The sequence below is a fragment of the Delphinus delphis genome, chromosome 8, assembly GCF_949987515.2.
Source record: "Delphinus delphis chromosome 8, mDelDel1.2, whole genome shotgun sequence".
NCBI lineage: Eukaryota > Metazoa > Chordata > Mammalia > Artiodactyla > Delphinidae > Delphinus > Delphinus delphis.
The window spans coordinates 72,745,415-72,771,400 of record NC_082690.1 but is presented as its reverse complement, the minus strand read 5'-3'; the positions used below and the strand labels follow the sequence as shown (position 1 = coordinate 72,771,400).

At 47.7% G+C, this 25,986-nt stretch overlaps 1 protein-coding gene across 1 annotated transcript in view; it reads left to right on the top strand.

Moving 5' to 3' along the window:
* Window positions 1–25,986, top strand: part of SERGEF (secretion regulating guanine nucleotide exchange factor) — a 219,134-nt gene that overhangs the window by 31,379 nt on the left and 161,769 nt on the right. The window contains exon 9 of the mRNA XM_060017337.1: window positions 16,201–16,367. Within this exon, the coding sequence (XP_059873320.1) occupies window positions 16,201–16,367 (167 nt within the window). The remainder of the gene's footprint in view (window positions 1–16,200; window positions 16,368–25,986) is intronic.

Genomic DNA, 25,986 nt, shown 5'->3' with positions numbered 1-25,986 from the left:
CACACAGTATTTTTTTCAGGGTCTGTACTACAGGGTTTAGAAGAAGGCTGCAGACAGAGCCAAGAGTGTGATCAGTTGAATCCACAGAGCGTGGACAGTTCCCATGGTTGTGCAGGAATCTGAGGGATCTGCCTGTATACAGGTTTACCCAGCTCCTCTGGCCAGGTGCCAAGAGGCCTGGAGATAGAGAAGAAAAGATAGAACTCGACCCTGAGGAGCAGTGTCTGGTGGGGGAAGCCCATGCAAACCCATTGATGCTACGTGTGTGTTTTCCTCACCCTCTGTCGCCCTCTGGCGGTCTGCCTAACCTAGGATCCAGGCTGTGGTGGTGCTTGGAGACTGGTTTACAGAAGACCTGCAGGCGCCCTCGTGAATGATGCCCTCCAAGGTCAGGAGGTACCCTGGCCACCTCCAGTTTGTTATTTCCAGTGAATTTCTGCAGGCACTGCTCACATATTCACATGTCTTATCTTACCATTTCTTGAGGTTTGCAAGGAATCCTGACAGTTTGATTCCCACCTTCCAAAGGTTTTGTTTACTTGACCCTGGGCTGACTGTACTTTTGGTTTCCAGGGTGCCCACCAGCCCTAAGCATTGTGGTAAAGCAGAATTGGGCGCTGGTCTGGGAGCCAGGCAGCTGTGCGACCTTGGGCAGGTACTTCCTCTGTTTGGGCAGGGAGGTCAGGCTCTCAGCTGCAGCTGTGTCATCTCTGCTAGAGAGATGAAGTTCTGGGGTTATTTTTGGTTTTCGTGTTTGGCAACAAATACCCATTGATCTGTGGTCCAGAGGAGTGCAGTGTGTGTCCAGCTGCAGCAGAAGCAAGATTCACCCTTTGAAGTAGGTGCGCTCGAATAAGGGGCTTGCAGAGAGCCTGGCCAAAGCCGAGTGCAGCTGGGCCTGGAGAGCCACCAGATGGCAGCAGTGGGCAGGCAGATAGCCTTACGGGTGAGGCCGGTATGGCCAGCGTCCAGAGTCAGAATTAGCAAGGTCAGAGCTGAAAGGACCCCAGAGGTCACTACCAGGCCCAGAGAAGGAAGGAGGTTACCTAAGGTCTCCCTGTGAGTTAATCTCCTCGCTTGTTAGAAGAACTGAGATGGGTTTGGCCTCTAGCTGGCTGCCCCACAGGAGGAGTCAGGAGGCAAGAGCCTGGGCCCTGGGCCAGTGAGCTGGAGGTGGGAAGGGAAGGGGACAGTAGTTAACTGTCTGCCTTGATTGTGGTTTCTTTGAGCGTCTGGTCCTAATGATCTCCACCCTCCCACCTGCAGTAAGGATGGTGTCCTTTGTCTTTTCTGCTCCCCTCCCGTCTGCCCAGTTGTCCTCTGGTTCAGGGCCCTCCTCTTCGTCAAGGGTCATCTCGGAGTCCCCACAACCAACAGATGGGCCTTGCCAGAGGTACATTGCAGTAAGTTAGCACAGTTGGTTGAACAAAAAAAATTTTTTTTTTAATTTCCAAGGGGGTCAGAGTAGGGCAGGGAACCAATCTTTGCCAAGCACTTACCGTGTACCGGGTGCTCTGCCAGGTGCTGTCACTTACGTACTCTCATAACTCTCTGAGGTAGGGTTCATTTCCCCTGCAGTCCAGGTGAGGAAATTGAGGCTCAGAGAGGCTGAGTGGCTTGTCTAAAGTAACACAGCTAGTTAACCAAGTAGACACTCGAACCATGCTCTGTTTGATGTCAAAGGTCAGACTCATTTCACTTCCTCATGCCACCTCCCCTCAAAGCAACCGCACTGGAAATGTAGCAAGCAACTCCCAGACTGGAGGGCAGGGAGGAACACATATGTTTCTCTCTTCTGTGGAGAAAGCTTGTGGTGGGCTGCTGCGGGGAGGAGGCCTGTGAAGCAGTAAAGGGCAGGTATTTGTGGAGCAGGTTCGGGGGTGGTGTCTGGCGGTAGAAGGCCTTCTGAGAAGAGGTCAATTACCTCTCCTCTCTGCATCTGGACCACAGCAGTTCCCTCTGCCAGGAGTGCTGGTCTCCCTGAGCCCCACCCATGTAGCGACTGCCACATTCCCATCACTCTGCCCATAGAGGGCCTCCCATAGAGGCCCTCGCTGTGCACCCCACTGAAAGTGACTACCTCCACCTGTCTCGGACCCACTCGACTCCGCGCCCAGCTTTATTTTCCACCAGAGCAGTTTTCACTGCCTGAAACTACAGTATCATTGTTTGTTTACTCTTTTGTCGTCGTTCTCCCCTCACCAGGTGCGAGCCCCACGGGTTAGGGACTTGGTCTGTTTCATCCCCCCTGGATCTCCCCTGGTATAGAAGAAGGGCTCCATGAGGGTTAGCTGCATGGAGTGGCTGCAGTTTTCAGATGTGGGAGCGATGCCATTTTCAGTGGCTGTACTCAGGAGATCGGCCTGTGGCCCTGCCCTCTTCCCACCTTCTTGGAGAGGTCCAGGGCAGAGAGAGCTTCAGCTCCCTGAGGCTGACAGTGATGCCTGGTGCCCTAGGGTTGTGGGGTCTCGGCTGCCCCATCTGTCCCTGGGGCAGGGGGTTGGAGCACCGGCCATGCTGCGAGTTCACAGGGTGGTTCTGGTAAGGGCTCGGAGGTCCCTGGCAAGAGGGCTGAGTTTCCATTCAAAGAACCCTCCTCCTCTTTCCTGGTGGGGATTGATTTGTTCCAGGAGCTCTCTAAAAGTGAGCATTAAGTGACCGGCCTGTAATTGCGCCATCATTTTTAGGTTCTTGACAGATGGCACTGTGCTTGCCCTTTCTCAGGGGACCTTGCCTGTCTCACGGGAACTCTCAATAATCATAGTGACAGCCAGTGCCTTAAAGTGCTCTCGGACGTGTGCCAAGATGAAAGCGGCCCATTTTGAGGAATCTTGGATCAGCTTTTTCCTAATCTAAGTGTGACTTTTTACCTTAGGAGGAAGCCTGAGGTAGCCAAAAGAGCCCTGAAGAGCCAGGTTCAAGTTCTAATTTGGCTGCTTGTTGGCTGTGTGATCTGAGGCAAGTCAGTAACCTCTCTGGGCCTGAATTTCCTCATCTGTTAAACGAGAATCATAATCCCTAATTTGGCTGCCTCAGTGGGGGTATATTTCATGTCATTCACTCATTCACACATTCCTTCCTTAATGCCTTCACTCTATTATTCAACAAATATTTATTGAATAGCTGAGGTGAGGGCAGGGCATTCCAGGCAGAAGGAATCCTGGAAACAAAGGTATAGAAGTGGGAAGTGCACCCTGGCGTGGTTTGCTTAACATGGTGCCAGAGAGGCTCGGAAGGGACTGGAATCCCTCAAGAATAACAGGCATGGGTCCTTATTCAGGCTTTATTCTGTGAGCAGTGCAAGGAGCAGCTGAAGGTTTCGGGGTAGAGGTGATATATTTGAACAAGGGAGGGGGGGCCCTGCCTTGGGGCAGCTCTTACAGGCTGCTTTCTACTCAGGTCTCTCTGTGGCTGATTTTGAGGTACTCTGGATTCCCAGGAGGACCCTCTCCCCCATGACCTGGGCAACCATTAGAAAGGCCGAGACTGGTAGGGACTGGAGTTACCTGGCTCACTGGTCCACCCTCTGGGGAGCTGTCTCAGGCCACAGGGAAGGTTGCGTTTCCTTCCGTCTTGAAGCGTTTCATAAGGGCCTGAAGATGAGCAGCTTCAGGGTTTCTCCCACACCTCCCCGAGGAGATGGAGGGTGTGGGGAAGGGTTATTCATGTTTACCAAGGACGCACTTGTGTGCCAGACGTTCTGCCAGGGATTTGCAAAATCATCTCTTTAATCCTTACACAAAGTTTGCCGAGCAAGGCTCCTTCCCGATTTTACGTGTGAGGAAACTGCAGAGAGCTTGAGAGACATGGACTCAGCCCACCTAGTTACTTGGCCTTACCTTGCTCAGAGTGAAATGGGGTCAGCAGTGTCACCTTGTCTACCGGAGGACATTGTGAGGATCAAGTAAGATCCTGGATGTGAGAGCACTTTGTGCATGCAAAGTACTGTGTGCACGAATGGGATCATTGGCAATACTGTACTGCTTCCCAGAGAGCTCTCTGTGATGCGCTTGGGCCTTTCCTGCCTGGGTGATAGAAGGTACTAACCTCTGGTTCCTCCTCTGTGTATCTTCCTCCAGCCAGCCCCTGGGTCGGGGGCTCCGCTTAGCACTTTTCTCCTTTAGCCTGCAAGTATGAAGGCACTGCTCTTCTTCAGAAAATTAACTCTACAGTACAAAATTAATATCAAAGTATGCTTACTTTGTTTGCCATTTTGGTGAAAACAAGAAGAAGTCATGGACTTTTAATGCTGGAAGGGACCGTCTCATCCTTATTTGAAATTTGAGGAACCAGAAGCCCAGGGAGACAGTCCCATAGCTAATGGAGGCAGGGCCAGGATTAGAACCCAGGGGTCTCTAGCCCAGGGCTCCTCCACTGCCCTGCAGTGCCTCTCCTAAGAGAGACTGTAATTGCTTCGTCTCCTTTATGGAGGAAGGAAGAATCCAGTTTAATAAATTTCATTACACCAGCCCCTTTATGTAACAGGGCTGTTTCCGGGTCCTGGCAGATGGTCCATAGTAACAGTGCTTTGCTGATTTGGTTGGAGCTGATCCTATGAAATGAAAAATCCTGTGTAGCAGATGCCTTTCCCAGTCCCTGGCCATGGAAAAGTCAGCCTCTCCAGGGAAGGCACTGTAGCTTTGGTGCTCACCATCTCTAGTGGGACTCAACGTGAACGCCTCGGAGGTCATCTTAAACCCAGTCAGGTTTTTATAGAAGGTCGCATTGGTGGAATTTCTTGGTGGGTGGGGTGCTGGTAAAGTGTGTTTTTTCTGGGGCCTGAGGGACAGATGGGATCCGGGAGCAGAGTGGGAGAGAGATCAGATGTGGAAGGGAAGGAAATACAGGCTGTCTCACCGTGGATCTGGCCTGATGGCCCTTCACACCACGAGGCCTTGGACCTCCAGATGAGCAATTTGAATGTAACCTGCAGGGCCCCTTTCACTGAAATTACTGGGACTCCAGGTCTGATTATCTTCCCTTTCCTGATGGGTGCTTGATCATAACAGGTTCTCCTTATGGCCTCTTCTGGTGGTGCCCCTTACTGCCACTGCTTGAGGCAAGTGGCAAGTCCCCAGACCACTGACAGTGGGTGGGCGTCACTTCCACAGGCTCCTCCTGACCTTGTCCTGCTGCTCTGTTCTCGCTCTCGCAGGGTCCTTACAGGTGGGGGTGGGAGAGTTCCCCCCATCTGTGAGTGCAGCTCTCTTAAGGCCCCAATAGGTCTTTTATACTCAACTCTCCTGAAGAACTTGGGACAGTTCCCAGGGGTGGGGTTAGAGGAAATTTGAGAGGCACCATCCAGAGTCATGTCCCAAGACATTCTCACTGGTTGACCACAAACTGGCATCCGGGACAGGCTCCCTCCCCTCCTTGCTCCTACCCCTGGGTGAATTATTTGCCCACCCAAGGATGGGGGCAACCTCTGTCTCCCTGCTTGAAGATCTTAATCTGGGCCTCCCGTTAACTAACAGTCAGTTTCTCTTTGGAAGCCAAGGATGCAAAGAGTATTGGGGGATCTCTTGGGGTTTTGGAGGTGGGACCCTGGTTTCCTAACATGACAGCTTGGATACCATGGTGAGCTTTGCAGAATGCACTGGCCCTGCTCCTGGTCCTGCTGGACCTCAGGATGGCCTGCAGGGGGCGCTGTGTGCCCACAGCCAGGTGCTGGGACTTTACCCAAGGGACTCAGGCAGCGCATCTCTGCAGGCCCAGGCGTGCTTAGGAACTGCGGCTTTCCCTTGGCTGTGCCCAATCACCCAAGTCTCATTCCCAGCTCCAGCCTCCAGCTCGGGCACTGTGAGTCATAGTCATCAGTGGAAAACGCAGCTTCACCAACAGCTGGGCTCAGTGCTTGGCCTTTTTTCTTCTTTTTTTGTAACTTCACAGAGATGGAAACTGCTGATGATCTTTTGCAAGAGACAGCAATTGAAGGCAAAGTCCAGGACTAGGTGGGGAGAGGAGAACCCTGAGGCGATGGGGGTAGAGATGTGTGTCTTTCCATTACCCTGCTCTTGGGCCTTCCAAGAAGCCATGCTAGAGAAGCAGGCAGTGAGGAGCCGTGTGGACCTTGCCTGTCTCTGCTCTTTTATGCCAAGGAGCCCAGGAGGCCTTTGGTAATTAGCTAATGCAGGTGGCAGTTGAAGCTTTGAGAGGTTGACGTATTTTTCTAAGAAGCTGTGAGTAGAATGTGCTAGAAGTCAGGGTGACCTGGGTTCTAGTCTTGCTTTGCTTCTAACCCACTGCTACCTTACCTTGTGTAAGTCAGTTACTTTCCTTACTGGGCTGCACTTTTCCCAGCTGAAGCAGAAGCAGACGGTAGGGTTAGAGTACTCTGAGGTCCCTTCCTGCTCTGGTGGTCTGTGAGTCTGAACTGAATGTCAAGAATTTTGAGCCTTGTTCCCATAATCATCTTGAACATCTGAGACCTGTAGCTGTTTCTCCTTGTGCAGTGAGCAGTGCTCACGGAGAATGACACAAGTACAGGTTCCTACTCTTCAAGGACTTCACATCTGCCTTCTTCCTCTCCTCCCCCCACGAAGCAGTGGACAGAGGTTCCTGGGAAGCAGGAAACTGGGATTCGGGTTCTGGCTTTGCCAAAATACATTGTGTGTCCTCGGGCAAACCCCTCGCCTCCTTCAGCCTCGTTTTCATTTTCTCCAAAATCAAGGATTAGACTTGCTTCTTGGCTTCAACTCCCCCCATTCCCTCCCGCCGTCCTCCCCACCCCCACCTGCAGCCTCCTGCTAGCTTTTCTGCAGGGTGTGATTCTTAGCTGCAGAGGCCCTGGGGTATGGTTTCCTTTCTTGCCGGGAGGGAGAGAAGCAAGATTATTTTTTTAATTACGCAGCTAAGATTAGGCAGCAATCTACATTTTAAAGTGTTATTAATAAGAGTCTAAAAGTGTGCGAAGAAGCTTGGGAGTTGGAATGTGAAATGAGTTGGGAAACATCTGCAGAGGCACCGGCCTCAATCAGGGATGTTTTTTCTCTGGGTGCCAAGTGACTGCTAGGTGTGACTGGCAGCCTGATGTGCCGCTGGGCTCCTGGAGGAGCAGGAAGCCCAAGCACTGGGCCAGAGCAGGGGCCAGAGCCCCTCAGGTCAGGGGCTCACGGTCCAGCCTCTCATGATGGTTCTTTGCAAACTGGCTTTAGAGAAAGAGTGATAGTCATGATATTTCCAGCACCTCTATTTAGAGTTTATAAAGTGCTTTCATGTTTATTGTCTCCCTTTTCATCATAGTCCTGAGAGGTAGTTAGAACAAGTCTCACTGTCCCTTCAGGAGTCGGGTGAGGGCTCTTCAATTTAAGTTTCTTCCTTTAAGAAACGTGGTGTGCTATAGACAAAAAGCCCTGGACAGGAAGTGGGGAGCTGGGCACCTGTCCTGGGCCTCCACCTCCCTCCCCAGCTCTTCCTGTCTCCTTTTCCTACTTTGTCTTTATAGCACTAGAAGTCGTTTGCCAGGGGATATGTTTTATGTGATTTTTGTCCATTGTCTGTCTTCCCCCTGCTAGAATGTAAGCTTCGCCAAGGAAGGGAGTTTTGTCTGTTTCATTCGCTGTTGTGGCCCCTGGCACCTAGGACAGCACCTGGCCTATAGAAAGTACTCAGTAACTATTTGTTGAATATTGAGAGTGCCTGGCTCTGTTTCGGAGTCGCCTGTGTGAAGAGTCATTTGTTTTCCTTAGTTTTGTATTCTCTTTGGGTAGTTGGAGGGGATGGTCTCTGACATCCTTGGTGGCACATAAAAATTTGTGGTAAGAGCAATGCCTGTGACTCTTTTTCCTTCCAGCAAACACTGAGCACCTGCTCTGGGTCAGGCCCTATGCTAGGTGCTGTGAGGAATACAGACAACATAAGGAAGGATCACTGTTCTCTACCCCTCAGTGGATATGATGGTTAATTTTATGTGTCACCTTGACTGGGCCACGGGTGCCCAGATATTTAGTAAATGTTGTTCTGCGTGTTTCTGTGAGGGTGTTTTTGGAGATTAACATTTACATCAGTAGACTGAGTAAAGCAGATTGCCCTCCCTAATGTGGGTGCGCCCCATTCAATCAGTTGAAGACCTGAACAGAACAAAAGCTGACCCTTTTCTGAGTAAGAGAGGATTCTCCTGCCTGACAGCATTTGAACTTGGACATCGGCTCTGCAGGTTTTGGACTTGCCAGCCTCCATAATCATGTGAGCCAATTCCTTATAATAAATCTTGCTCTATAGAACCTACTGGTTCTGTTTCTCTGGAGAACCTTGACTAAGACAGTGGGCAACGTAAGACATGTCATCAAATGAGCTTATATTTGGTGGCATAGAATAGTAGTTAGAACAGGGGTACAAGCACCATGCCAGTGGCTCCTAAGGAACGGACGGCCTATTCTGACTAGGGGATAATAGAATACTTCAGGGAGGCAGTGGCTTTTGAGCCAGGCCCCGAGGATGAGAAGGAATTCTGTGGGTGGAACAAGCAGGCCGACCAGCAGTGCAGGCTGGGGCACAGCACAACCCTGAGGCCTGGGAGGGAGGAAGTGGAGCAGGCCCTTGGCAAAGGGGCAGTCACCCAGCGCTAAGAGAACCGAGGTGCTTGGAGGGAGGGGCTTGTGGAGGGCGAGGGAGCCAAATACACAAACAATCTAGGACCAGGGCTTCCTGAGATGCCCTCCTCAGGTTTGAAGAAGAAGCCAGTCCTCCCTGCTTTTGTCTGGGAAGCCCCCATCCTGCGTGATACAGACAGTCCTACAGCTGGTCCAGGGGCTCCTCAGGTGCAGTCTGCCTGGACTTCTCTCGCCAGTGCCCCTGATTTGACAGCTAATAAAGTGAGTGGTGAAAATGGAGCAGCCGTGTGGAGTGCCTGGCACGTCTTAGGACTCTGATCTTTGCTGTATAGGCCAAGGGTGATGCTCCCTTAGTGATCTGGCCGGGCTGTCTTTGTGCCCCTAGCCCACACAGGTGTCCCTGTGACTCTGAACAACCTCCAGAAGTCCTTGGGACTGTCCACTTTTAAAGAGGCAGTGTGGGCCAATGGAAAGTGGAGCTGGGGTCACACGGACTGGTGGGCCCCCTGCAGGGCAGTGACTGGGGGCACCGACTGGGGGCAGCTGGAGGCTCTGAGCTTGAGACTTTACCTCCCTCTATGCTTCAGTTTCCTCCCCTGTAATGTGAGGATTATAATAATGCCTTCTCACGGGGTGTTTTTGTGGACTAAACGGGACAATCCATGTAAAGAGTTTGGCATGAAGTAAGTGCTCTCAAAACATTAGTTATTGTTATTATCATCATCATTATTGCAGCTTTGCCACTTCCAAGCTGTGTGATCTTGAGCAGGTCATTTAACCTCTGTGACCTGTTTCTTTTTCTGTAAAATGGAATTCACACTAATCATTCAGTGTTGATTAAATTATATAACTTCATGGCAGTGCCTAAAATAGAGTTTTACACAGAGTCGACTCTCAATAAATAATTCTCCCCAGGCCCTTATGTTTTTATTCAATCTCTTTGCAGGCTGCTTCTTCTCTTCTTTTTAGTTGGACATCTCATGTTTGGAAATTTTATTCCTGTATTAACTTAAAAAAATTCCAGACCTTTTGTTATGTGATATTATTCATGATACAACTTTGGAGACTTGGGAAATTTTACAAAAACAAACAAACAAACAAGATATACAGCCAAGTTCCCAAATTTTAAAATTGGTAACCATAACATTGTAAAGCAACTGTACTTCAGTTAAAAAAAAAAGCATATATATGTAAAACTGAGTCACTTTGCTGTACAGCAGAGATTGGCACAGCATTGTAAATCAACTAGACTTCAATAAAAATTGTTAATCATATTAGTGATCTTTGATATTAGAGTGGATGTTTTATTCAAGGACACTGGTCAGACTAAATATTCAAAAGGTGCCAAGAAAATTAACTTGTACACCACTCATTTTGACCCTGAGGATTTTTAGACATCATTATTAAAGTTTAGACCAAGAAGGTGTCTCAGAGGTCATCGATCCCAGTCCTCTTGTTGTATGGATGGGAAAAATAGGGCCCCTGGAGGGAAGGGATGTGTTCAAGATCACGTAGCCTTGGAGAGAAGCCAGGATTAGGATCCAGGTCTTCTGAGCCTCTGGTTAAAGCTTCTTATCTTCTCCAGCTCACCTTGCTTCATCTCTTTTCCGTTGCTCTCTTCCACTCTCTTCCTTTTTACCCCCTGGTTTAAATTTATTTGTGTTGTGTGATGCGATGTGCCATATACTATGCTTGTATCTTACAAAAATCCCCAAATCCAATGGTGAAGGCTTCAGTGTTCTTCCTCTTCTTTATCAGTAAGATAAAGATGATGACTCAACTAAGACTTACCTAACATGTCGGTAGTTGGCAGCTGGCAGAGAAGATTTGACAAATTGGTAGAAATTGGGGGTGGAACGATGGAAATCCTTGGTAAGGCCGTGGTGTTCAGTTTGGGAGTATAGTAGTAATAGTGGCTAACATTTACTATTATGTGTCATGCACAATATGAAAAAGTATCGTTGCAGCAGCCCTACAAGGAAGGTGTTATTTTTCCATTTTTCAGACGTTGAGTAATTTGCTTAAGATTATGGAGCCAGCAAATGATAAAGTTTAGTAGTTGGGAGTACGAAGTAGGTAGGAAGAGATGGTTACATTGTTCATTTGTTCATTCCAGCAACAAATACTTTATTGAGCATCTACTCTGTGGTGGGCATTTTTCTAGGATACAGGGATGGGCAGAAACAGTCCCTGCTATCACAGAGCTGATTCTCTGGAGGACGAGACAGACTTTAATCAACAGTCCTCCTAATGAGCATACAGTTATAAACTGAGACAAGTTCTCCCAAGATGAGGAACATGGTTCTCTGAGATTGTCGCACAGAAGAGTCTGATCTGGGTTGAGGACTGAGCAGAGTTGAAGAGTGAATGAATACAAGTTGACTAGGTGAATGGGCTCAGGGGTAGAGGAGACAGCGGGGGCGGAGGGAAGGGGTGTGGAAGCCTCGAGGAAGAGCAGGATAGCACATCTGCGTGGGGGAAGCAGCCTGGTGTGCCTGTGTCCGGCCCCTGTCCTCTGAGCTCTCCCCTCTCCTCCTCCTTGCACGGGAAGACTAAGCTTGGTGACTCTCGGGCCGTTAGTTCGGTGTTCGAAGTTCTTGGTTTTTATCAAGTGCCTTTTTATAAAGTCTCTGTCCACATGGCAGAACAAAGGATGGGTTATAGAAATGAGGTTCTTACACTCCAAGGACTTAGAATTACTAACCCAGAGAGTAACAAATGTTTGTAAACGGATACATTATATAATAAATATAACTCATAGGTGCAGAGAGGCCTCCTCGTGTGTGTGTGTGTGTGTGTGTGTGTGTGTGTGTGTGTGTGTGTGTGTACTCCAGAAGCATTTGAGGTGGGAGGGACTAAAGAGGTTGCGTGGCCTTTTTTCTGCCTGACCCGTGGGATTCTTTTTACAACATCTACCTCTATTTGCTATAGCTCCATTTTGATATCTTCAATGGCATTCTGTTTCCTTCTGGGACAGATTATGTTAGGAAAATATGGATGTTCCTTATATCACACTGTAAACTATCTTCTTATCACCTTCAGGACCCCTTTTCCCAGAACAGCGTAGAAATACCTCTTCCCCTGAGGACCCAGATACTGCTGAAGCAGCTTCTCACTGTGCCCGTTGCTGTGGCTGCAGCACCTGCCCCTACCAGCATCCTGGGCAGCCCTCTGGCTGGTGAAGGAAGTTGGCTCCCCGACCATTCCCCATCCACCCCCACTTTTGTGTCTTCTCTGATCCCAGAGCACCCAGGGCTTTGCACCTCATTTTCTTTCTCCTCATTCACTCCCCCTTTATTTGTATTTGACTGTTTGATAAGATGTTTGCACAGGGCCCCAAGTGATTTAAATCATTTGGTAACGCACGACTCCTGTCAATGGAACCCCTGATCTAGCACCCTCTGCGCCTTTTTATATTTTAATGGCACACCCCCACCTTCCCACTAACCTTGAAATCCAGAAATCTCAGAGTGCTGTGTATCTCCTCCCGTTCCCTTTCTCTTACGTCAAATGGGGTGCCAAGCCTTGCAAATTCTTACCCCCCTGCAACAACTTCAACCTTGGCTTTAGCTGATGCCTCTTAGGCTTGTGACACTGTAGTGGCTTCCTGCCTTCCTTCCCTTTTCACTTTCTCCTGTGACTTTGCTTGTCCCCTCTCCCACTCCTAGAACCTTCTCCCTGTCAGTAAGATGGGGCCGGTAAGAATACCTGTCTCACGGGGTTGTTGGGAGGGGTAAACAGAATACTGCATAGAGAAAGCTTAGAACAGTATATAGAGAGTTCCTACAACAGAATGCTTAGGCACATAGTAGTGCTGGGGAGGGAAGTGGTAGGTGTGAGTAGTATTATTACTGGCCCCCTGCAATCCTTTGCCAAGTGTACCATCCCCCAAACACTCATTTCATCAGGCCCCACCCCTGCCCAAAAGTTTGCAGTCTCCCCATGGTCTATGTAGCAGTAGTTCCTAAAGTGAGCATGCAAGATGAATTGCCAGGGTGTGGGAAGAGAAAATTCTGACTTCTTTTATGTTTTTATCTCATTGTTTTAAATTTTCTGCTTTTGGAGTGTGTTTTCACTATATAGTTTTGAATAAAGGTACCTTTATAATTCCCATATGTGTATAATGTAAGTGTATACTTTAATAAATAAATGAATATACATGTATTAGAGGTATGTTAAAAATATTTTGCTGATAAGGGAGTGCAAGCAAACGAGTCTGGAAGGTGAGGTCCAGACCGTGAGCCTGGCGTTGCCCTGAGGTGGCCCCAGCCTGGCAGCCCCGACTCACCTCCGCCGCCCTGCCTCGTGACCCTCCCTCTCTCCACCTGCCCCACCTTGTGCCTTTGGATTTCTGTCGTTGCTTATCCCCTCTCCCCACTCCTGGAACGTTCTCCCTGATCTTCCCATTTTCTTTTCCTTTCCAGAAGTTCACCTTAACGCCACTTGTTCCATCAAGCCTGCCGGGGCAATTCCAGCTTGGAATGCTCCCTCCAAGCTCCCTAGACAGTCTTTGTCAATACCACTCATCTGGCCCTGTTGTTTTCTCCATTGCGTTGGGACCCTTGGCCATGTATATTTCTTGGCTCCCTAGTTATTCTGTTAATTTTCGCATGCGTGTGCCTTTAAATTATATTTTACTTGCTGACTTTATTTTGAGCTGTTTGTCATTTCTCCCATTTATCTGGAGACACATACCTATACTCGTTGGATGGCATTAATGTATCTTTTTTTTGGCACAGTAATATATAATTATTATTTAATCTAAGGTAGATTCATTTGTCATACATTTGGGATCTGAATGTCCTTGGATTTAACCGGCTTGCTTCAGCTCGAGGCAGGCATTTATCTACAGTGCATTAATGAACATCTTTTGTATGTGGATTCATTGTTTTCTTTTGCTCCAGGTGACCTAAAAATCGTAATCCTTGTGTTTAATGCCTTTATTTCACTGCTTATAGTTCTGAGGTCTGCATGGTCTCTTGGGAAGGAGGCCATTCTAGTGAAGAAAGCTGGATGGTACACAGAACATATCCATTTAATCTGAGTTTCCCCCCCTCCTCAAACACTGTCAGAATGGCTGTTTCATCAGCCAGGTTTCATCAGTTTGTGACAGCAGCTGTACAATCATTGGATCTGCCATTGGTCTTGGAATCAGAAGACAGAGGATTTATAATTTGCTTTTACCACTGGCTGGGTTTTTCTGGACTTGATCAAGTCACTTAACCTCTCAAATCTCCTCTGTAAAATAAGCTTAATAATCTATACTTCACAGAATTTTTATGAGGATTAATTGAGATATTGTCTGTTAATGTGCTGAGCTCCTGGGAGGTGGTCAATAAATGTCTGTTTAAAGGAAAAAGAAAAGAGCCTCCTCTGTCCCTGTGAGCCTTCTGATGCAGAGTATATTTTGGGGAGAAGCAGACAGACAGCTTCAGGGAGTGTACCTACCTGACTGCACAAACTTAGGTCGGAACCCAAAGGCTGGCCATCCAGTCAGCCTGGTTGTCTGTAATAAAATGTCTGTGGCCTCCCCAGGGAGCATGAAGATTAATTAGTTCATCTTTGTAAAGTGCTTTGAAGGTGAAAAGTGCTACATAAGTGGAATGGTTGAATTGTTATTGGAAATGTAATCATGGTAGCACCATATTCTGGCAGTCTTGCCTGTCTTGGACATCAATAATCAATAGCAGAGGAGGTTCTAAGATGTTTTACTTGATAAGAAAGGATTCACGGTGGGGTTTGTGATAACATAATTCTTTCTGTAGTCTTGCAGTTAGCAACTTGCCAGTCCTTCTCAGCAGAGGAATGCTAGGATCCTTTAAGAAGTAACAGTCTCATCCTCTGGCTTCTTGGGAATCTCTCTGCTAAGGCAGTCTGGTTGTAAATCCCAGCCAGCTCAAGCAGAGGGACAGTTTGCCAGCTTGGGATGCTTTGTGGGTCCTGGGCACATGAGCTTTTTTGGGGGCTAATCCTACAGAAGTGAAGCAAGTGTGTTTATGCAGTGATTTGGGCCAGTGTGATTAACCAATACAGAGTGGTACCATGAGCTAGTAGAAGGAGTGTGGCTTAACTGTGTGACCCTGGGCTGGTCACTCCTTTGAACCTTAATTTTCCCACCTGTTAAGTGGGATCCTAGTAGTTGATGAGTACAGTAGTAAAGGTAGATCAGAGGAGGGAGGGTTTCACCCGTTCTGTGGAGAATTAAGAAGTCAAGAAAGGTTTTGCAAAACTGGTGGTCCATGAGCTGGACTCTGAAGGTTGAGCCATAGTTTATCAAATGAATGATGTAAGGAAAGGGCATCCATGGCAAAAGGAATAGCACTTGTGAGGCCATGAAATAACACATCTGAATGGACCCTCTCCCTGTTCTTGTAATATATATGGTACCCCATGGGTTGCACAGACTTTGTTCCCTCTTCGAGGAAGCCTGGAAGAACTTCTTGGTGTCTATTTTGGTGTCCGTGAGCAGATTGATCCTGAGAACTGTATCCCTGCAGAGCCCTGTACCCCTTCAAAATTCTGACATTTCCCCTATGAGTCTCTGGTTGTTTTTTAACTGACACTATAAACCATATGTTGAATGTGGGACCAGATGAAGCTTTGATACTAAACACAGAGTATGTAGTAGATTTGTCTAGAATTTAATATGCATTACTTGGTGTTTTGTCTCTTAAGCAAAGTTTCCCTTTGTTAAAATAAACATGTATAAAGAATTTATACAGCGCACATGGTTATGCATATTTATTGCAGAGAATCTGTTAATAATCTATGCCTCATCAGATTTTGCATTTCTGTTGAAATAACAAATGTGGCACTTGGTACAGCTGAATAAGTTTGGTGAATTCTCTCTTATCTGGGAGAAAAAAGGCCATTTCTTTTTTTCAAACTTCATTTTCTTCATTCGTCTTTAGCACTGGCCAGCTTCCCAGATGGTGCATCTGGGGGACTGAATGCTTTTCTGGCTGTAAATGATTTTGTCTTTTTTTTTCCTTCTCTCACTCCCTTCCCTCTAGCACACATAGGCACTCACCTTGGGACTATTAGAATTGCTCCTGTGGGTAAGAGCATAGACTCTGAAAGGTCCTCGATGTTACGTGGAGGGAAAAACACATGAAACTGGCCATTAATTGAGCTCAGAGTAAGGCCCTGAGAGACTGTGGCCTGGGGCAAGTCCGGAGCCTGGGGAACCTCAAGGTGGCTGACAGAGGGCTCTGGATTGGGTGAGAGGGAGGGGAGCCTGAGAACAGACATCCTCTGTCCCTGCAAAGTACAAGGAGGGTGTGGGGGAGGGGAGAGGGTGCATAGGCCATACAATGCCCTTGAGGTGTTCTCTGTGGCCATGTCCATATCTGCTAAAATGCAGGAACCCAAGCCGTAGAAGTAGCCTCTGTTGGAATCCAACTTTGGCACTCAGCCCTTGTTTGATCTTGGTTAAGTCATACATCTCACCTCTCTGAACTTCAGTTCCCACATCTATAAACACGTGAATATGCACACTTTCTTTACAGGAAGATCGGAAGACTCCTGCTACATAGTAGTTGGTACCAAAATTAATGATCATACTTTCTCTTGTAATTCTTCGCTTACCCATGAGAGCACAGCTGTGGAATATAGCCTTAATTCAAATAATTTTTTTTTCTTTTTTTAGAAACTGGCAAGGTGTTTACCTGGGGCCGAGCAGACTACGGTCAACTGGGGAGGACATTGGAGTCTCATGAAGGCTGGAAACCAAAGAAGCAGGATCCATCCGTCCGCTGCTCCAGGCCATCAAAGAGCACACCTTCCTCTCTGCATTGCTTAACGGGAGCAACTGAGGTAGGAAGTGACCTCTTTCCGCAGAGGTGATGCATTTCTTTTCCTTATCTTTCAGGGGAGCATTCACTGAGAGCCTACCTGTGTGCTTATAGTTTAGGCCTTATGGTGGGTTCCATGCAGAAGCCTGAAGGGGTCCTTGCTTCAAGTTGCTCGGGTTTAATATGGTAGAAAAGGCAGTTACCTGGATACCTGTGCCGCAGGGCAGACCGTGTGTGACTCCTTCAAAGGTTCCAGGGGCTCTGGATCCACTTCAGAGAGTGAGAGATGAGTTCAGGGTACAGGACTGGGTTCGGCTTTGTGGAGGACACGGCTTTGAGCTGTGCCTTGGAGGATGGGGAGACTTGAGCAGGCACTGTGAGAGAGAGGAGGACTTTCCAGTGGGCACAGCAGCTGGAGCAAAGTCACGGGAGTGGGAAAGGGAAGAAAGTGTTTGGGGAGCACTGGTAGTTCTGTCTGGCTGGAGCACGGTGTGTCTGTGGGGCTGAATATGAAGTAATATCAGAAGGTTGGAACCTGATCAGAGGGGCCGTTAATACTAAGCTGAGTATTTTGCTCTTCCGTTTATACTTCCCAGTGTAGAAAACATGGTAGTTCAGTTGTTTATTCAAGCCTCTTTAGTTCCCTGAAATGTCTTAAATTTCTGTATTTAAGGCAGGAGTCTTAATTTCTCCAGGGTATGTGTTTCTGTTACTAAATTTTACTTTACTGCTGTCCTTAAAAAAAAAAAGAAAAAGAAAGGGCTAGGTTTTTGAGAAGAATGGGGATGACCACTCAGGAAATGTGTCTCTGAACCCAAGTTGGCTTACTGAAGGAATTCAGTCTTCATTCGGTCTGTCAAAAAAAAATTAGAGCTTCCCTGGTGGCGCAGTGGTTGAGAGTCCGCCTGCCGATGCAGGGAACACGGGTTCATGCCCCGGTCCGGGAAGATCCCACATGCCGCGGAGCGGCTGGGCCCGTGAGCCATGGCCGCTGGGCCTGCGCATCTGGAGCCTGTGCTCCGCAATGGGAGAGGCCACAACAGTGAGAGGCCCGCGTACCGCAAAAAAAAAAAAAAAAAAAAAAAAAAAAAAATTAATAAACTAGTGAGACTTCTGTAATTAGCATCAGACTAATTACAACCCTCTCCATACCTAGAGGGCTTCCCTTCCCCTGGGGCCTGCCTGGCCTCCTCCTTCCGGGTATGTAGGACGGTTCTCAATTTCTGCCTTACATCCCAGCCCTGGTCCTCCTGGGCCTTTCCTTGGTGCTGGGTTGAGTCTGTCAGTCTGTCTGTCTCTTTTTCTTTAATTGTAAAGGCACTGAACAACACCACAAGGACAATTTAGACATGGTAATACTAGTAATAAAACCACCCATAATCTTACCACCCTAACACAACTATGTTCCTTTTCTGCGTATACACATGTACATACTTTGCAAAGTTATAGTGGTGGCATTTATAATGTTTTCTATTCAGTGGTTATTTATTTTATCACAAATGCTTTGCTTTGTTTTGTCTTGGTCTTTAAAGCTCATTTAAAATGGGTGTATAATATATGATTTGAAGATTCTTGGATTTTCCAAGTCATTCTGTGAATGTTGGACATTTAGATCATTTCCCTTTTTTTTGGTCACTATAGTGAACTCTGCAGTGAATACCCTGTTGAACTGTTTCTTTAAGGCAAAATCTTGGGAATGAAATTGCAGGGGCAAAGGCCATGAGCATCTTCATGGCTTTTGCTGTATTTCTCTAGATTCTGTTGGAAAGAAGTTGACTCCAGTGAAAGAGGGAATGCAGTACTTAAGCTAGTACCGTCTGCTTAGTGAGGGAAGGTGCTGAGAGCTTGATACATGGTGCTTTAGACTCTTTAGCTTTCCTTCTCTTTCCCAGAACACTTAAGACTTTGTGGTCAGGTAGCACAGCAGAGGCATAGAGGCTTCATGGGTTTTTCTGAGTCTCTGGTTTTATTGGTAAGATGAGGGTAATAATACCTACCACAGAAGGTCATCGATGAGGATTACATGCCAAGTTCTTGGCACTCTCCAGGCACTCAGTAACTCTTGGGTCCTTTCTCTTCTTCCCTTTGGAACCTTTGAATGCTGTGTGGTGGCCACGCTGTGCAGCGCTGTAACAGACATGGCCAGTGTAAGCATATAGCCAAAGAGCCTCACACTGATGTGACTTAAATTATTTAGCAGGACAATGTGAGGAGGACATTGGCAGGACAATGTGAGGAGTCGGCTTGAGCCCCGAGCCCTATGGCAGCTTCATTTTCGTGCTCCCCTCCATCTGTGCTCTGGTCTCTGGGGAGCTGGTGCTCATGTGTGTTCTCACTGGTCTCACTGCAGGTTCAGACCCCAGGCTGTCTCCTGCTGGTAGATTGGGTCTGGGAATTCTCTCTGCTGTTCATGTCCCGGTCTGGCCTGTCAGGCATCTATTTGCTGGAGGGCCAGAGCTATAAGCTGCTAGGGGTGCGTTCACCTTGGAAAAGACAAGAGCTGTGCTAAACTGTGTGATACCCTGGCAGGAGCTTGGCCAGGGAGGTGCACAGACACCTGGGGAGACAGGAACAGCCTTGGACTAAACTGGTAACCTGACCTTCAAGGACCTGAGTGTCCCATAGCTGGCCAGTTACCTTCTTCTATATCCAGGGATAAGCAGAGGGAGGAGTGAGCTGTCTGGGCTGAGGCCTCAGGTAGGATGTCTGCCCAGAAGGGTCCAGAGAGACAGCCAAGTGGGAGGGGAAAGCACAGGTAGACAGAGCTGGACTGTGGTATGACCAGCCCTTCCCATGAACAAAAGAAAGAAAATAAACACAATGTTACCTGGTGGTTATTATGGTCCAGGCAGCATGCTAAATGCTTTACATATATTCTTTCCTTTTCACAATAAACTTGGGCACAGGTGTTATAATCACTGCTTTAAGAATAAGGAGACTAATGGGTAAGTCACTGGCCTTGGATCACATAGTAGGTAAACAGTGGGGCTGGGGCTTGGACTTGAGGAACTTGAAGCTCACATACTTTCTGTATGGATGAAGTAACGGTGCATATGTACCCTCACCTGCACGAAAGTTCCGGGACTCAGGGTCTCTGATTCCCTGAGAGTCTCAGTTCTTTTCTTCTGAGCCATGTCTCATCTCTAGCCTGAGAAAGACTGAGATTTTAAACCAGACGGGCCTTTGTTCAATGTTCTTACAGTGCTAAAGACTGAAGATTGTATGTTTTGTGCACTGTCAGCTTTGCCTTAGGTACTGGCCCTCTCTAGCCCCTCTTGGAAAATTCCAGGGAGAGCACCGTGGTTGGGATTACCCCCATGCGCATGTCAGGGCAGGGTGCGTGTGAACGCACTGTTCGTTTGCTCTCTGACAGCAAACATACACACCAGCAGCTTTTTGCTTTCCAAGCTCCTGGTGGGGTGCTCCCTGGCCATTTCCTGTGGAACATTGGCTCCGAAGTCCACTCAAAGGTGGAAGCCTGCACTTCACAGGAGGAAGTGCCTGTACTCACTTAGTGGGTACAGTGGGGCTCCCCTAAGATTCTGAAGCAGCTATAGCAGGGTATCTGGTGTGTTAGTGGGACCATCAGGAGGTCAACAGCCTCTGGGGGACAAGGTCTGGATTGGGGGTCAGAAGGCCTGGGTTCTAGCCATGGTTCTGTCCTGACTGGGTGAACTTGGGCAAGCCCCTTTCCTCCTTACCCTTAGTTCCCCGATACGTAGCTTGAGGTTGTTAGACCAGGCGATTCCTATAAAGTTTCTCATAGATCTAAGAGTCCCTTCCATCTCTGATTCTTATTTTATGGAAACGATCACTACTTACATTTGTAATGACTCCTGCCTCTAGAGTCCCTTGGTGTCATAGCCAAGATCACTCAACCCCAAGCTGCTGGCTCAACTTTGGCAGACCTGGGAATGTTAACTAATCTAGAAGTTCCAGACTTCAGTACCGCTTGAGCCTTGCTCTGCCTCTTCGCCTTGGCTCTGTTCTCTGCCCTTGTTCCTTGTCCCCAGGGCTTCCTGTTCCATCTTAGGTCACTGGGACTTAGTATGATGCTCCCACCTGGCCCTCCCAGGACTTGCAGTTTGGCTTTGACTCCCGTCCCTGTGGCTGTGACCTTATTGCTGGGAACAGGCAGACCTTGGTGACTCTACCTTCCTGGATTCTCCTCCCGCCACCCCCTCCACTGGCTCTGTGCCGGCTGTCCCACCTGTGTGCATGTCTCCTGGGTTTACCCCCTTCTTGGCTTTGGGTTCTTGTCCATTCCTTGTCAACCCAGTGAACATTGGATGACACTTACCATACACTTGCTTTGACCACACAGTGGTGGTGGGTGGGGAAGTGGATACAAAGATAAAGAATAATCTTTGCCCTCAAAGAACTTCCACGTATGTAAATAAATTCCTTACCCTGTAGAGTGAAAAGTGCTGTTAGAGGTGTGTACGAAAGGCTAAGGGAGCAGTGAAGGTGGAATAATTTATTCTGAAGACACTAACAAAAAGAAGTGTTTGGACTAGGTTCTTAAAAATGAGTAGGAGTTTAGCAAAGGGAGAAGGACATTCCAGGCAGAGGGGACAACATGAGCTAAGGCTGTGAATCTGGATCTGCTTTTAGCTCCTGGTACAGTCGGAATGCCTGTCCCTTCCAGTGGTCCAGCCTAGTTTTGTAGTCTGGCTGCCTGTTTCACCTACCCCATCACTGCCATCCATCCTTCTGATAGGAGTATGTCTAAAGGAAAATAACTCTTGCATACGTTATCTCTTTTGATCCCAGGGTGATGCTGTGAAATAGGCCAGAATAGGAATGATTACCCTTATTTTATAATTGAGGAAACTGAGGCCCAGAGAGGCTAGCTGGGAATTAGGAGAAGACCTGAGACAAAGAGCCTTCCCGGTGTTTCTGAGAACCTTGCTCTGGGCTCAGTCTGCAGCCATGGTCCTGAGTCATGTTCCTGGTTTGAATTCTGCCCAAGTTTGGTTGAGGAGCACCAAATCCCAGGCAGGGAGCTCAGTGCACACGTGCACGTGTGTGCATACATGCAGCCATTGGAGCAACAGCAGGAAACGTGGAAATAAACTAGAGTCGAACCAGGGATTGGGTAATTGTCAAGCCCAAATGCCACCAGCCCTCATTTTGCTGCAGGACTAAAACTGTTTGTTGGAGAATCAGCCTGTGCACAGGGTCTAAGTGAAATCTGTCAGAATGAGTGGGAAAGAAGCTATTTTTAGTTTGCAGAGTCACTCACTCCGCTGTGTTAGCTGAGGTTTGAGCCAGTCCCCTACGCTTTCCACAGTGTTATTTCTGAAGGAGAAATACCACTGGAATGCTGTGTAAAACACATTAATGAACCTGGAAGTTTCCAGGGTGTCTTTGTCCTGCAGCTCCCTCGGAAGGCTGCCTTTCCTGAATGACCTTCCTCCTTTCCTATATTTAATGCATTTCTAATTTTAAGTTTGTGTCAAGACTGTGGGACTTCAGTGCCCTAAATAACACAAAAATCTACCACCAGCGATCAGCTGAGTCCGGAGGGCTCTGACAGATGAACACAACCTGAAAAAGCCTCCCCAAGTAGCTCTCTGGTAAGTATCCGCAGCATCATCGCTCTTCTCAGAGGGGCAGTAGGTCTCTGAGACCATGGCAGCCAGGCTGCCCAAACCTTCCAGGTGTAGTGGTTTCAGAGGCCTCCTCAAATGGGGTGGCAGTGTTCATCCAAACACGGTTTTGCTGGAGATTAGAGAAGCTAGCACATCTGTGCTGTAGCTGCTGACCTAACGGGGAGAAAAACACAAAACAAACCTCAAAGCAGGGGACTGGATTTGTCCATGTGAACACTCAGGAGAGAGAAAGAGCCACCAGCCAGGGCTGTTTTGTTTGAAAGAGATGGTAAAGCATCTGATACAGAAGCATTTATTTACTACCTGCTGTTTTCTTTTATTTGTATTTATCATCTCTTCTCACTGAAATATAATATCCAGGAGGGCACGGGCCCTCGTCATCTTGTTCAAAGCTGTGTTCCCAGTGTCTGGAATAGCTCCCGGCACCTCATAGGTGCTTAGTGGATGTTTACTGACTGAGCACATGAGAAGGAGGTGGCCTCAGAGGGTGAGATCCTTTACAGCTCCTCTTCTCTCTCTCTGTCGCTGTAGTCTGTGCCTCTCAATCCCAGACCAGTTCCGGAATAGGCATTTCCATGTTCTCAGGCATTTGGGCATCAAATGTCATGCAGAGCCAGAGGACAGGCACCGACGCTGCAATGTGCCCGAACAACCCGGAAGTTTCTTACGAAGTCTGTTGATGGTGAGGCTTCTAGTCCTTTAGTGCTTTCCAATTTACCAAGTGCTTTCACGCCTATTCATCTTCACTTTTTCTTCTTTTATCTGGAAAATGCTTATGTGTGCCCGTCTGTCCGAGCACGACATTCGCCGAATGTGGGGAGCAGAGAAGAGTGGGACGGATCCTGTCTTAGGAGCTTGTGAGCTGGTGGCAGAACTAAGATAAGTTCATTGCAGGACAAGCAGAATGTGACAGAGGCTGTGAGAGAGTCTGACATTGAAACCATGTTGATCCCATCCCTTCCCCTATCCTTGGGGACCTTTTCTTTCTTGCACTTTTAGTCCCTATGGTTCTGTTGGACTCTGCAGGGTTGGGCTCAGGGCGGTTGTGGTGGAGGTGGTGACTGGAAAGCCTTCCTGAGTTGGAAGCTTTGACATTAAATTAGTTCTCAAGGGAGCTAATGTGAAGTAACAAGGCAATCTTGGCAAGAACTTGCATTGAGAGGAAAGCAGAGGAAGAGCAGCCAGATAGAGACTGAGTATTGACAAGAGAGGGAGAAAGCAAGCCAGGAACTGCAGTGTCGCAGAAGCCAAGGGGATTTCAGCAGGGAGGTCAGGGAGCTTGGAGACTGAGACAAGACCACTGGCCTTGGTGTTACGGAGGGGTGGTGACGCTTCTGAGAGCAGCTTCGAAGGACATGGGGTGAATGAAAGGGTGAGGAGAAATACAGGCTGCAGGTGCAAACAACAGAATCGAGAGATTCGGTGGTCAAAGGAGGATGGGGACGAGCTCAGGAACTCGAAAGGAGAGCTTGGTTCAAGTTAGTTTTGTAAGCTCGGGGAACCTGACGTGGGTCAGAAGGCTGAAAGCAAGGATTAGAGAGAGGGAAAGAAAGAGAGAGAAAGCTTCTGAGGACAGATGCAAGAGGGAGGCAGGATGGCTGGAGCAAGGCCTCCAAGGAGATGAGGGAGAGGAGGGAAATCACCGTGAAGGGGTTAGTTCTGACAAGAAGGAAGGATCCTTTTCTTTCAGGACAGGAGTAAAGAGAAAAGGGGATATGGGAAGATGGAAGCTTCCAGGTGGAGAAGAGCAATTCTTTTATTGAAGTGTGTGTACCCTTTGTCGTCATGTTTTATGTTAGTTTTATTTATTTATTCAGTAAATGTTTACTGCATCCTACTGTGGGCAGCACCGTACAGTGTGCCAAGAATTCACAACAAAAAGACAGAGTTGCTGCCCAATGCTGGAATACCGTGTTTATTAGTAATACAGTACTTATTAACATGTCCGTCTCTAAATCAAACCTACAGTCTTTTGAAGGCCCACACTGTCTTATTTATCTTTGTATAATTAGGGCCAGGCTCGGTACAAAGTAAATGATCAGCAGAAGTGTGCTGAAACCGTGTGAGAGTGCCTGTTGGGTGGCTTACATCTTCCTGCTTAGATTGAAAGACAGATTGTCTGCCTGCGTGTTGAGGTTACTGCAGGGAGGTCTCCATGGAGGGGCTAGTTTGCTTTACTCTGTAGTGGGTGCATCCAGTACAATCTGGTAACTGCCTGGAAACGGGAGAAGAAATATTCCATTACTGGCTCTGATCCCTGAGTGGTGGGTAGAGCAGATGTTGCTGCCCTTATTCTATGGAGGTTCAAAGAGAAAGCTGTCATGAGCTTAAGGTTATATACCACATGGCAGAACAGGGACTTGAATCTGGCTCTCAGAGCCCTCCTTCTTCTCATAGCTAGCCCTGTGCACCAACAGCTTCCTCTCTGGACAGTTCTGATCAGAATGTGGCCCTGGCTTTGGCTATCGCTGCATGGTAGTTGGGTCTGACGGAGACCTGGTAGCACTCTCCAGACTCGTAATCTGGGTCACTGTCTTATGAGGAAAAGCAGCCAGGAAAGGACTGGTGTCAGTGAGGACTGGGACAGAGACATTAACTCATGATTGTGGTAAACCCTAGTGCTTGCTAGAGTTGGAGGTGTGATGGACAGAGGCTTGAATGTGGAGTGAGACCAGGGTTGGAATTTCTGCTCTGTCACCGACAACTCATATGACTTTGGGCCAGTCAAAACCTCTCCAAGCCTTAGTTTTCTCGTCTACAAAATGGGAGTAATAATATCTGCTTTACGTTGCCTACAGAGCTATTGAAAGATGCAAATAAGCTATAAAAGGGCTTTTATAAACTCTGAAGGTCTGTACAAAAGAGTTACTGTTGGGTTCATGACAAGTGAGCCCCTCTATGCTTCAGACACAGGTTTTATTATAAGTCTGAATCAGAGCTGCTCTTCTGTCTTAATCACTTGAGATCTTAGGAGCTACAAAGAACTGTCCTGGATTTTGTGGTAAATACTTCTTAGAATCAGAACCAGTGAAAATATCGGAGGCCAGGTGCTTGGTAACCCACAGCCAATCTCCATGCAGGGCCGGGGAGGGTGAATTCCTGTCTTTTGAGGTAGCCATCAGCATCAACAGCAAGGATGTCTCCGGTGCTTCCTCTCAGCGGCAGAGGAAATTCATCAGCGCTGATTTAAACTCCAGTGACCTCGTGTGTCACCACCATGCTCTGCAGCATTACGACTGCCCCAGGCCGTGCCCGGGGTCACCCTGGAGTTGACCAGCTGTCTTTTGTTGGCTTTGACCTTGAAAACAGGGCTGTCCCAGGGTGAAAGTAAATCATGCCAAGGTTTAGAGTGAAAACAGAAGCCAACAGAGGCTTCAGAGGAGGCTGCAGTGGTTTGATGAGAGAAATACAAAGTCTGTGAAGGCTGAGTGAGCTCTAAGTGAATCGATTGGCCAGGGCACTAAAACTACCTCCATCTACAACACTGTTCCTCTAGCTTGGACCCCCATTATCTATTGCCTAGTGACAGTTGAGAACCCCTTAGTTGAGAACCCCTTGTCTCTAGTTTGTGCACCTTCTAGGTGCCCCCACCCAGCTGCCAAAATGATGTACTAAAATATAAATCTGATCATATTATGCTCTTATTTTAAAAAAAAGATTTTAAAAAATATGGAGGGAGGTGGGAGAGGGATGGATTGGGAGTTTGGGATTAGCAGATGCAAACTGGTATGTATAAGATTGATAAACAGCAAGGTCCTACTGTATAGCACAGGAACTATATTCAGTACTCTATGATAAGCCATAATGGAAAAGAATATGAAAGAGAATGTATATATGTATAACTGGGTCACTTTGCTGTAAGCAGTAATTAACAACATTGTAAATCAACTATACTTCAATTGGAAAAAAAAGAAAATACAGGAAGCATTTATTCCCACAACAAACACTTATTGGAAAGGTACTATATGGAAGAAACTTAGCTGAGTCTTCTGGAAATAGAGGAGAATAAGACCCAACCTCTGCCCT